This window comes from Euwallacea fornicatus, chromosome 16, assembly GCF_040115645.1.
Source record: "Euwallacea fornicatus isolate EFF26 chromosome 16, ASM4011564v1, whole genome shotgun sequence".
Classification (NCBI taxonomy): Eukaryota; Metazoa; Arthropoda; class Insecta; order Coleoptera; family Curculionidae; genus Euwallacea; species Euwallacea fornicatus.
The window spans coordinates 1430772-1444483 of NC_089556.1; the positions used below are offsets into that span (position 1 = coordinate 1430772).

General features: G+C 39.5%; 1 protein-coding gene and 1 long non-coding RNA gene across 4 annotated transcripts in view; one reads left to right on the plus strand and one right to left on the minus strand.

Annotated features, from left to right (window-relative positions):
- On the minus strand, window positions 1-8492 carry LOC136343966 (uncharacterized). Of its 2 annotated transcripts, XR_010732885.1 has the most exons (6): window positions 8358-8492; window positions 7592-7678; window positions 7408-7526; window positions 7250-7344; window positions 1674-1868; window positions 1-1581 (listed from the first exon to the last, which is right to left on the minus strand). It is a non-coding gene; the product is annotated as an uncharacterized lncRNA (long non-coding RNA). The 2 variants fall into 2 exon arrangements; XR_010732884.1 differs by having other exon boundaries at window positions 7250-7526.
- The window catches only part of LOC136343965 (ras-related and estrogen-regulated growth inhibitor-like protein), a 25164-nt gene continuing 18023 nt past the window's right edge, over window positions 6572-13712 (plus strand). The window contains exon 1 of one of the 2 annotated variants that reach the window (XM_066290988.1): window positions 6572-6726. Coding sequence is in view for 1 of the 2 variants with exons in the window: in XM_066290987.1 (XP_066147084.1) it covers window positions 11446-11514 (69 nt within the window). In the remaining variant the exon portion in view is untranslated. Of the gene's footprint in view, window positions 6727-11298; window positions 11515-13712 lie in introns of those variants that run through there. The other variant, XM_066290987.1, reaches the window with a different exon arrangement.

The window sequence follows — 13712 nt, forward strand, 5'->3', positions numbered from 1 at the left end:
TACCCACATCGATACATAGATAGCAAACCAACTTGACATGGGAATTGGCCTTTTCCAACCTTAATAATTTTCCATAACAGTCAATAAAGTTTTACTTTTTGGTACCTTATTTCTTTAACGCAATGAAATCTTTCTCACCGCTCAGACCTAAATTATCGTCTCTTTAACCTTCATTCCATATTGCAAATTTAGTTCTTAGCCAACAACCCGTGATAAATCATTAGAGGTTTTCCATTACAAATTAGAATTTGACGCCGGTTTTCATTGCGAATTAACTGTTAGGTCATATTGATTGATTTTATAAAGGGAAGAGAAACATTTTTTACATTTCCATTTTCTTATATCCGAGCATCTTGCACAGCAACAAAGTAATTTCATCGAAAGAGGAAACGAGTATCTTTTTAATTAGGTCTTACCTTACGTAACAATCTTGAATAAATAATTGATGACTTCTTTTATGGATTGGTTGTCAAGTGAAAATATAGGGGTTTTATTTGCTCGCTTGTAAAAGGAAAAGATAATTTTTACCCTCCTTACATTGACAAAAAAGAAATGTATAACATTGCTTTAAGGACGCTGAAAGTACTTCCAATTTATTTCGAATCAACATGCTATAATGCCTAAGATAAAGCAAACAGAAAATTAGAAGACTTGTTCCTCACGATTTATTATTGGCCCTTAATTTACAAATACAATAGCCTAGAGGAGATTTTTAGTGTACTACACAACTCTGGTATCCAACTCCTTCAGTTCCAATTCGAGATTTGTGGTTTTAAGTTATTTGAAACATTTTCAACAATCAATCTTTAAGAAGTTTGACCTCTCCTCAAGGATTGATTTATTTCGAGACGTGCAACCCTTGTGTTTTAAGTGACACTGTCTCTACCTCGGACATTTTATTGTCCCAACCCGTAAATAGAGATATGATTAATCATTCTATAACCCCCAAATTAGAACTTTTATTCGGAAAGTTCACGGAGAAAAACTCCGAGGAAAGAATGCGGAGTGACATTTTTCGGATTATAAAATCGGTTTTAATGACCGCGTTCTTTATGAGAAAACAACAAAACCCATTTATTTATATCTCCTGAGATTCCTGCTTAAGGCGCCAACTGTTTTATTATCACTTAATTCAGAAAATTTACGTGGCACCGTTCCCTTTTTACTTATCTCCCTGGATGTGGCACTTCCGTTACTGGCGTCATCCAGGGGTAGTTGATCTCCGTGAATCCCCCGTTGGATACGACGCCATATGGAAAATTTCAGAAGCGACTGATACGAGAGGCACTTTCCACATTGCGAAGAAAAAATATGATGAATTTTATGTGTTTTTTACTGAAAATGCTTAATGGGTTTCCAAGAAATTCATGCTCGACGGTTACAAAAAGTATAAAACGGCGAATTTGGATATTTTCAGGAGAATTTTTAAATTTTAAGATCAATTTTTCGGTGTGATTATCTCATATAATTACTTACTTTTAAAAATTCAGTAATTTTCGACACGCTGCTAGAGAAATTTTTTTTTGGCACTATAACCACTTTCATTAGCAGAAAAAGCATTTGGATGAATCGGGATTATAGCTAAAAAGAAGAATATGAGGTTAGAGAATGGAAAAATTTGAGGACTGCACACCAAAACCACCCCCTCCCTTCTATCTGGTCTTGGAACTGACCTGTCCGCGTAATGCTTGTATGTAATGTAAATGCTTCGAGACACTACAGACGCACACCACTTAATTTCCCCTATTCCCTTTCCTCCTCCTTTCCTCCAAGGCTTTTCTTCCCATGATAACTTCCATCATACTTTTGCACTCCATCCTACTCCCTCCTAGCAAAACCAGCAGTGATTCTTGCTTTCAACCCATATTCTGCATAAATATTTAATATAAACTCCATATCCTGTACAGGATTGCTCATTAGCGCGTCAAAGTGCAGTATCTCAGTAAATATAAGTTTTAGACGGAAACGTTTCATATCAAAGCTTTTGGCCATTAAGAGATGCGTATTTTAAAATTATTTTCAAATGTACAGGGTTCGCCATAAAAGTGTGGTAGTACTAAGTAATGTTTTTTTTTTCATGCAACCGCCCGATTTTTTTGCCATTTTCAAATTTATCGTCAAATTTTAAGATTAGTTAATGTAATATATAATGTAATATATAAAAGATAAAATTGTTTCCCGTAGTTTTGATGCTGAACTTCACCAGGTATAGCGTAGCATTTGCCTATAGTGACGTCACCGGTGCGACTTCTAAAAGCCAAAGGGGGCAATTATCGGGAACTTGGAAACTGCTGTATTTAGAGATAGAGTGATGTTAACAAAGTTGTGAATTTTTGGATTTTGCAGAAGATGCCGTCAAGAAAACTGAGGCATTCCGTTTCAAATAAGCAAGTTATTGGGATTTGAAGTCACGTAACCCCGGATGCTCATTTCGAAGATTATGAACATTTTTTTAAATTTAAAACACAGAAAACTAGCTTATTAGGTCCTCTTGGGTCGCATGAAACCGATCCTGACATTCGCAGTGGTTAGTGCGCAGCACCGATTTCCGAGAGACCTTATAGCTATCAAAATTTTCGAATTTTCCGGAATAACTAGGAAATTGTAAATTTTTGATATAAGACCCTTTATATAAATTGACCTCGAAATTTGACGATGAATCTGGAAATTGCAAAAAAAATGGGGGGTTCCATTAAAAAAAAAAAAAGATTGGTATCACTACTCTTTTGTGGCGGACCCTGTACATTTGAAAATAATTTTAAAATACTTACCTCTTAATGACCAAACACCTTGATAAGATACATTTCCTTCTAAAACTCACGTTTACTGAGATGTCGCACTTTGACGCGCTAATGAGCAACCCTGTACACATCTCCGTAGAGACGGTTAGGGACGGCCCTTAATGGCACTGTTTCGATTCTTCCTTATACTGTTAGCCACTGCCATTTCACACCGTTACTAAATGTTTTAGTAAAAGAATTAGGTTTTCATTGCTACTTTTTTATTAACCTGAAATCTTGTTGTTAACCCGAACTAACCTCAACTAGCCTCTCTTCAGTATTTTTTATTGTTGAAGAAGATTAATGCGCATTATATCTTTGAATAAAAAACATTGCAACAGTGTCTTAAATTGGCTGTTTTTAAAGATGCACGTTTACACGTCGACCGATACATTAAAAAAATATCAAAGGATATTTCATCTGTACCATCCAGATTTCCTTGTGAAAACATCTCTGCAGCTTAAATAGCATCTTTCGGATTATATTCCATTTTTAAATTGATTCCTCACTGTTGGTAAATAAAAAGAGATACAAATAGATTTTCGCATGCGAAAATAGAACGAATTAAAGAAATTTTCTTGGGATTTGTTATGTTTGAGGCTATTTGCGGAAGGAAGACAACAATATATTATTTCAATAAATTGATTTTGAGCAAGTCGTCCTCACCAAGGGGACCAGTTACATAAACGATTCTATTTATATGAGCCGCTGATTGATCACCTAAATATTGGTTTTTGGGGCGTGGACCACCGTGGAAATTTGCTGGATTTAGTTTGAATGAATTGAGCATCTGAACTTCAAAAAAAATAATAATAAAACATCTCATTTACTTTTAAATTTTTTTGAAATGTGCACTGATAACCCTCGTTTGTGCAACCAACTCTGTCGTTTCATAAGAGAATTATAGAGGCAAATAAAATTATTGCAAAGCGAGCTCATGAAACCCGGTTTTTCTATTTTAAAGAACAAAAGGAATAGCGCAATACTGCTGGAATTGTTACCAATTAATATTGATTGCTTATCTAGGGCTTTTCCCCCGTTGATGCGGTTTGGTTACGTGTCGTTGCAGATTGGATAATTTTATGCAAAAGGTTGTACTTCTGATAGACAAAGTCCCCGCTGGATTGCGGGTATATTTAGATGAAGAATATTAGGGTTTCATTCAGTCACGTAACCTCAGCATATCCATCAAGTCTCGAAATAGATGGCAACAATAGTTATGGAACATAGACCACTTTTTTCCAAGACGTAAATATTTAAGCTCACATTCTTTTTTTCCCACTGGACTTTGATATTTCGAACATGTAAATCGCATGTCCAGGGATCTGTTTATCTGTCTGGGGCATTAATAAACGCCGTTGAAAGTATGTAAAACAAACATATTGATTGAAGCCTAATGACTAATATTGTATCTGGTTTCCTTTGAAAAATCAAAAATTTCCGATTGCACTCCAGTTTTCTTGCATCTGGGCCATTGCACCGATAAACGCAGATTTTGGGGCATTTTTTAGGCGTTTTTAACATAGATATTTCAATACCCTAAAATCGAATCTGAAAACGTAATTTTTCTACCACCCGCCGGTATTCTGTGTACATGCGCAGTCCCAATTTACAATAACCCCTGCCATGAATGGTGATTCGTGTGCCCCGTTGAGACAAGTCTGTTTCCGTTTGTTGCATCTAAATAGTATACGTTGCTCGATCGCAATGGGTTTATTAGTAGATCGGGGGTACACCAAATACTGCTATTTCCTTCGCGGATGGGGCAACCGTGCACGAGATCGTCATTATGCACTGCACCATGGACACCACATCAGGCACTAACTCCGGGACGAAAAAATGTTTGAAGTTTTACAAAAATGAAGTTTCACCATTGCATATTAAATTGGGACTCGTGAAGAGCTCTGTTCAAGCAGTAGATCGGTATGGAAAGGGGTTCTTTTGTCAAAAACAAACATTTCTGGGGCTTAGTGAGGCAAAAATTGAAGAAGACATATTTGTGGGGCCACAATAAGCGAAATAATAAAACGCGAAATATTTAACAATATTTGACGAGGTTGGAGTGCGTTTAGACCTTTTGTTAAAAATTTTCTTGGAAACGTGAAGGTTGACAATTACGAAGGTATTGTGGGCAACCACTTAGAGCTTCTAAAGAACTGGGGTTTATCATGTCTCTAAAAATTCACCCGTTGGGCTCTTACATTGATTCCTTTCCCGAAAATTTGGGGCAGCAAATGACGAGCACGGGAGATTAACCCTTAAAATTGCGAAAGAAGAATAAGGGTCTTTAAGAACATTTCCTAAAACTCCTCGAGCAGCAGCTTGTCCAGACTTCAGCATACTTTCTTAACAATACCACCGCAAAACTGCCTCGGGCTGTTGCACACAGAGCATCGGAGATTTAGTACGTTCAGTTGCCTTTTTGGAAAGAACACTTATTCTTCTTTAGCTAGGTGATTTAAATGGTATGTTGACCATCTTTAGTTAAGTTTTCCAGTAATTTCCTTATCTCGGTTATTTCGCCTTTAGAAGATTTTGGATTTAGTCATTTTCGGATCCACCCAAATCTCTAATTCTAGTACGACCGAAGAACGTAAAATAGGTTGTAATACTATTAATTAACTGTTACACGGGGGAGATAATACCACACCTGCACACATAAAAGCGGATACAACACTGCTATGTAAGTGTCTGGATGCAATTTGGCAACATAATACCTCCAGTGTGTATTAAATTTGTATACGATTCTCCATTTTCACATTGTGGAAACAGGAAGACAGAAAACGTTTTTACGATCATGATTCTCGCGTGTCCTCACTAACACGGTTTATCTGCCACGTTTATACGGTCCATAAAGTCCAGTTATGTCTTGACGGACACAAATATGGGAAAGTTTTCAGGATCGATAACGTAGTTTCACCTTCGGAAAATCTTTTTGGAAAAATTTCTTTATATAGCCAATCCATATTCACTGAAGCAACTTTAATTTCGAGTTAGTTGCAATTAACTGAAGTGGACTATTATTAGTACATTCGTGATTAACTTGAACGCTATCAAAGTTTCTCCAATATGGGAAATAGTACAAATCCATAGAGAATGGACAGCCACACGCCTCAATAAAATAATCTCCTGCTTGCTTTCGGATTAGCTAAGTTATCCTGCACGTGGAACGGGATTAAGCACATGGAGATTAAAAGCAGGTAATTATCTCTTTGCTTTAAGTTCAGTTTTTAATGGTTTTCCTGAATTATGAGACCCGCTGATAGAGCTCTGCGGGGTTAAAGGAAGATTGCAAATTGAGTCGTTAGCGAGACTGGAACGGCACTTTCGACCTCATGCAGTGATATGATACGATTTTATTTTATCCTCAATAATTCGAAGACTTGATATCGATTTCCATGTGACCTGACGGCTCTTTTTAACAGCACTGTTCACCAACTCGTTGGGGTGTTCGTTGGAGAGGGCTGCCGGTACTGCACCGACGATCCCGAAACATCATCGACAGGCGTCATTCTTTGGGAACGCCCCAATCCACAAATGCCTGCGAACTGCGACACCAACTAACGACAGCCATCCAGATCAGAAACGAGTGCCCTGTTTCCGAAACTCACTCATCTCTTCTTCAAAGCGTCTTCCAGGCATTATTCCAAATCCAATAAACGCGGTACCCTTGATACACGTCGAAGACGCCGCCGCCGCCGCCGTCGTCGACGTCTCCACCAGGTGGAAATCGGCTTTGGCGTCGCGACGTATCCATGGAAATGGGAGTTTATAAATACGAGCGCGTCTGGATGAGATATTCCACAGTCCATTCATACGTCGAACGAGGACTTTAGTTCTCCAGAGCAAAAGTTTGCGCGAAAAGTTTTCACGCGTTCCTTCGAGTGCTGTCACTGAACTTATTTGGGGCTGAAGAAGTTGTGGTTGGTGTGTTACGCTCAAAGTGGTGAGTTTCAGACGAAAGTTTTGTGTAATGTTTAGGTTTTGAAGTTTCAGTTTTCCCCAAGAAACTTAATTGTGGGTTTAAGTTGCGCTTGGTTCGTTTGACCTAAGTTTGACTTAATTGCCCCGTGAACGATGAGCTTAAATATTGGAGTGGAAAAGGGCTTTCTGTGGACACATCTTGCGTGTCCTCAAAATTCTCTACCAAGATCCTCCGTTTTGTACATGTCTCACGTTTCTGATCATTCTCTTTTAACGTCATTTTTCTCCTAAACTACTTTGGGTTCTAGATCGAACCTGAACGCGGTGCCAACGGTAATTTGAAGACTAATAATCGTGAGAATACGGTTTGAGAAGTCTTCATTTTTCCTTTTTTCCAAAATTGCGAAAATAAGCAACCAAATCACATCTCGTCAAACAACTCTGTTTACATAGATTATAGCACTCCTCAAGACGACGAATTTGATATGGTTTTAGTCGAATCCTTCTACAAATTCCTGAGGTATTTTTAATTATTTTTAACTTACCCAGGTCCTAAATTCAGCCTGGATGTGTGGGGCGCAGATCCCTGAAAATACAGATAAAGGTCCTTCCCTTATGTTCGTTTTTAATGCAGAAATAACTGGAACAGGTGGTATAGATTTCACATTACACGCAGATTTTCCTCACGACGTCAAAAACACACTTTGTAAAATGGAACACCTCTTGAGCTCCTGTCTGGATTTGAAGTAAAATATAACCTGCCCTAAACGGATATCCGGCTAGCTGCGGCAGCTAAGCAGGTTTCGGTATCTTTGAGCGTATCTAGGTGACCATCTGACCGTTAACATAACAAACACACAAACAACAATAAAACGATAGTAACTTACAGTATGGTACCTTTGTGGGTCATAGCAATGTCATCAATAATCTGTTCCGGTGCCGTGTACAAAGAAAGGTCAAGGAGTACTATTAACCTGTAAAAATAAATCAACAGTTAATGTTCGGTACCAAAATATGCGGTACAAATGCGATATGATGTACCGGGTGTCCGGGTAAAACCTGGAAATGGGAAATTAACATCGGAAATCGGTTTTTATTTTTTTGCTCCTTCGTGCATCATCCAATTGAAAAACTTTTATGTGGAACTCACGGCCCTCAGTCATACCGCGATTGTTTCAATCTTGAAATTAGAGCCCTTTCGGCTCAAAACGCCTCCGAATTCCAAACGATTGAACGTCCAGCGTCGCCGTTCGGGCCCACAAATTGGTCGAAGTCGAGGTCAGAATTAAACAAACACAGAGCCATCAACAACATAAACATAAAAATTCCATGTTGAACAAATTTGTTTTTTTCTCTAGTTTCTCTTGCCAACCGTGGTCTCGAACGGCCACGCGGGACATTGAAATTTTTTTAATTTGAGAGGAGCTTTGATCCAAAAGGGCTCCAAGCAGAAGATTGAAAAATTGCGGAATGATGGCCGGACTTGCGCGCTATGACCTCCACGTAAAATTACCTCCAATTGGATAATCCACACAGGCGCAAACAAATAATATCGGATTTCCCGTGTTAATGTCCAGCGTTCGCCCGGACACCCGGTATAGTCCATAAAATTGGTCATAAAATTTCGTTATGATCCTTTAAGCACTTTGTTACCTTCAGATTTTCGACATTCAGCTGATGCTCACGAAAATTAACAGTAACTGCCTCTAAAAGATTCCACGTCCGGTTACAAGAGGGGTTCTTGCTCGCGGCATGTACACACATCTAACCTGATATCGTTACCTCCCCGATCCCCCCCATTGGCCCCGGACTCTTAACGTTGCCCCACATCCTTCCTGAGACCTCCGCGATATTATCTTTATTGCACTAGGACCATAATGGCGCATTTACGACCGCAATAAAGTATCGTGGAAAGCCCTTTACAATCGAGCGGGACATAAAGTAATTAAACCAAGGCCGTTTTAAGAGCGATTAAAAAGGCAAATTGACAACTAAATTGCCGAGGAATGGCTGACGACTGGGGGGGCCCCGTGAAGAACCGTACGAGGATTCTCACGTGCTCCCCTGTCGCGTCTGCAACGCGAATGATTTAAGAGGTGCCAATCAAAGCCGATGATAGCGGGCGACGGGCTTGATACGGTCACATCTGGTTGCGTCTTTTTTGAGAAACTCTCGCAACTTTCAAAGCTGACAAGGCCCACCGTAATGGCATCATTAAGGTAAAAAACGAAATTTCCAATGGGTTAACCCCATTAAGGCCATAAACAAAAAAGCCGACACAATGACTTTCCAAGCCGTTTAACACGATTCCCGAAAACAAGCGAGATTAAAATATTTTGGATTCTCGGGCAGTGAGGTGTACATTTTGAAAAATGCTCTTGACGACCGGCCCGCTGATCATCTAAAAATGAGGATAATTAATCAGCGTTTCAACTGACGGGTTCTGCAGATACTTCTGTGACGTCGAATAAAATGCAAATTCAACAGAGTGCGAAACTCTTCTTCTTCGGATTATTTTGCAATCTGGGTCGATATTTTTTCTTTTATCTTTCGGTCACGTTTTTCGAAACGAGCGCCGGCCGACTCTCGTGTGTCAAATTGATATTATGCAGAGTAATTTAGTGTTATTGTCCCTTATTTTTGCATAATCACCGGTGCAATAAGACCCATTTCCCGGTACGCTTTAAGTGCATTCGAAAAATTCCCGTGAAATGCGACTGATGGAGGTAATTCCACGGAAACGATTAGACGAAATGTGCTGGGGCCGTTGGAGGTTCGACGAAAGCAATTGAAAAGACTCACGGGAGTGTCTTTCGGAGGGCTTCGGCGAAGGCCCGTGTCGCTCAAGAACACAAAGGATTTCTGGAAAATCCTTCAAAGTTGCGCGAACGAATTCCCGTTGTGCCGCAGTAATTGTCCTGGATAATGTTAAATTTCCCGTATTCACTAAAGGTCAACGTCTACGCCCACGGCGCAACATTTTGTGCTACATAATTACACATTTTCATCTCCCACACTTTTAATGCAATTTCCTACCTGTGTAGCGGCCAAAAGAATCATTTTTGTGGCGTTTCTGTTATTCCAAAAAAACAAAAAAAAAAAACAAAACAACACAGGAATGACCCAACAACGCGGAAATCGCCTGTCCACTTTCCAGTTTCGAAACAGGCACAACTGCGGCAGAAGTTTATTTATTTTAAAAGTCCCGCGATTAGTACATAATATCACGGACGGCGATAACTCACGACCCGCCAATTAAAACTCCTTCCTGATAGTTGAGCTTGGAGTTCTAAATTTTCCCGTGTCCAGTGATAAACCGGCCTCAACGTAAAGTGCTTTGGAAAAGTTCCTGTCTGCTTTGCCTCGTTCGCCTCTATCCATTACTCGATGTCGACAGGTGTTTCCGCAAGTACCTGAAGAAGCGAACGATCGAATCATTTCGTTCGAGGTGGGAGTTTTCCTCGGAGTAGTCCATTTCGGTGTGAGGCTCCCTGGAAAAGCGAATAGAATCGCTTTTTTGAAGCCTTCGACCTCACTTAGGTGAAATTAGGTAAAAAATTCAAATTTCAAGTCTGGGTATTTGAGAAACGTAGGCAAACCTCGGGTGAGTTGAGGCGACTAGGGTTTTATCTGGAGGTTTAAATTTCTCACGGTCTGGAATGTGCCTTCTTGGTCACCTATGAAACGGTCCTCGCGCGCTTTGGTGGCAGCGCTTCGCGGAACAAAAGCTGTTTGCGTTGCAAGGCTTCACTCTATTTGGAGCCTGAAATGAGCTTAAAATCGAGGCTCGAAATTGCAACGATGCGTGCTTAGAAAACACTAATTTTTGACGCCGATTTCAGCACCACACACTCTCCTCCTTAGAAGACTTTGCTCCATTTCGCTCGCTATTTCCAGCACAAAGCGTTAAAACGTAAAACCACCTGCGGTGTTTTTCCCCCAATTCTCACTAACTGCCAGAAACTCTTAATCTAAAATTAGTAAATATTCATACACTATATATATCTATATACATATATATGTTTCGTAACGCATATACACACATACATAACAGCTAAAAAATGCATGACTTGCTGAAAGTCATGAAAACTATTAGAACTACACATACATTCCAAAATTCTATCATCGTTTCTCTGTAATTATATTAATCATCCAGAGCATTAGAGACAAAAGCCAATGAATTTGGCACTAATTCTGGAACAAGACATGAAGTAAAAAAGAGGCTCAACGAATCTTCTGTTGCGTGGGATCAACTTTAGTGAAACTTCACTTCCCGCGAAGCAAAGGAAATGGGAATGAGGGGGGCTGAAAATAGGCAAACTTTTTTGAAAAGCTAATTTTAAGTTGTACCCTAGGACAGTAGAATAGCCGGAAGTAGATCAGATTTTTTTAATTTTAGAACGCCACAGAAATCACTGGCGCCGCCGTTGAGTCCGCCCGGAAAACGCGACCTTAATCCAGGTCGGAGAGGTCCGCCATGTCGTGATTTGAGTACCTAAAACTAGCGAAAAAGATTCTTTTTGGAGATATTTTTCTGTACGTCACTGGGCAAAAATTCCACTGGCGGCGGCGCACTATTTTTAAATCGAGGCGCCGCATGTTCACGCGAGATTGAGATGGGTTCGAGTTGGTGATCACAGTTCCACCGAAAAGCAGAGATTTCCGAGAAATTTTTGTAAACTTACTGTGATTTGTCCGGTGTGTCTCCTTGACCGCGCGTCCGGTCCACTAGATTCGGTTGATGACTTTGACTTTACAGAGGTGGAAATGGGTGTCCAAGAAGATGGTTCTACCGGCACTGAGTCTCAAGGTACCTATCGAATTTGAATCGGTTTGATGTTAGCTTTAAGAGAAATTTCTGTCGTTTTTTTCTTGGATTTTTTTTTATCGATGATTGAATAGATTACGTCACGATTTTACGTTGCCCATATCCGAAAACAACTTTTTTGATTTCTTAAATTTAAATGAGAGACACACCCTTTCCAGACAGGAGAGACCGAAGTCAGAGCCAAAATTTTTTTTTTTTTTAATTTATTCACGGTCGGAAACAGCTTTGAATTTAGTAGACTTGAAAATACTCAAAGTACGCTACTGAATATTTAGCAAGTTATAAGTTGGTTTTAAAAAGGAAAAATCGATAATAGCAAAATTTAATTAAGGCCAGTGGCGTTTTTAGATCAAATAACATGGAGTCAAGAGCAGAATTTACGTTTTACAAATATTTAGCTACAAGTTTTAATTCCCTAGAGAAGAGGAGCACTCCCATTTTTCCCTCTGCCTACAATTTGTACTATAAATTTCAGTCTTATTAAGGACATTTGAAGAAAATAAGATTTAAATTTCAGTGGGTTTAAGCCCTTGAGATCCCTAAAAGTCACGTTGTTTCAACAAATCTCACCGTATAGTTTTTCATTAATAGTTACCTCTATTATCGTTTGTACGACCCAAATCACACCAACGATTTTTGGTACATAGAGACTCCAGTGGGTTGCGATACAACGTCCTGTATATTCTTTGAGATCCGAAGTTTCTAACAGGCGTTTTTTGGTCAATCTAAAAAAAATTCATCCGGCCTTGAGGATACCTAAAAACCAATGTTTCGTACAACACCCTGTATATTTTTTGACGTTAAAATAACTCAAATCATACAGATGATTGATACTTAAGGAAACTTTCCAAAATCTTGTAAATCGTCAACAGGTTATTGGGAATATTTAGAAAATCTCCTATTACTTGAACCGATTTGAATTTCATAGAGACTTAAACATTTGGAATCCAAGGAAAAAGGTTATGAGAAACTCTGTAGGAACCATTTAGGCTGACCTGAACCCACGGGAACACCAAGAATCATTAGGTCAGCGACGAATTGTGATGGCACCTTTTAAGAAGGACCATTGGGACTTCGTCCGAACTAAGGTGAAGTTCTACTGCAACAATCATACATACGGGGTGAATTTCAAGTAGGGGGTCTCCTTTTAACGCGACGGAGACCCCAGGAACCTGAGGAAGACTGTTACGTGAAATTTTTTCAAAATCTCAAATCAACCAAAAGTTTGTCTCGCGAAAAATGTAGGTACAACAAGACGGCGCTCGCGATCGCCAGGCCTAAATCCATGCGATTTTTATCCGTGGGGTTATATAAAAAGTTTGGTGTCTGCAATTACCGCAGTGGCCGAGTTGCGCGAACGCATAGAAAATGCCGCAGGAATAATTCGAAGAAAAAAATATGTTCCAACGGCGTGTACAGGGTCGGGGATAAGGCGAGCGATGATTCGTGTAGACGCAACCGACGACGAAAGTTTCCGAGGTTAAAAATGTGTGAATTCGCTGCGATCCGGGCAATGAAATTTTCGTGAAATTTAACATGTTCGTCCAACCAATCCGAACCGGCCAATTTGGAATGACAAACAGGCCTTTGGACAGAAACGCTGTTCGAACTAACGTCGGAAAAAATCTATAATGAAGACAAAATATTGGTGTCAATCTGAGCGGTCACAGACTTCAAGCTAAAAAAAGCTTTCAAGCAAATTTCCATTATATTCGCCCTGCCAAAACTCAATTTTAAAACGCGCCATCAGACACCAACATTAATGTCAATTTTTTCTATTTTCAAACGTCTTTTTGAGCAATTTGCATTGTTTGCTTTAGTTCGTTCTAAAATTAATTCACACCAATAAAAGGCGGAATTATTTCACATTGAAGGTAGGTCAGTGCTTTGCATCTCCAATTGACAATGTAATGTAAATAATAGTTTCCTGGAGGTGGTCGGCGACGGACTGCCTGGACAAGGATGTGAATTTTACAACGCAAATCAACCTAAACCGCGACGATTAACACGGGGGAATAAAGGAAAAATATCGATTATCTTACGTTCCAAAGATATTAACGTACACACATATTTACTTCATTGATTCCGTTTTCTTGCATGTAAATAAGATCGCTGCCGAGAAACGGTACGATAACCGGGAGATTTATTTGCATTCCCAAAATTTGGTGCTGCGCCTTAAT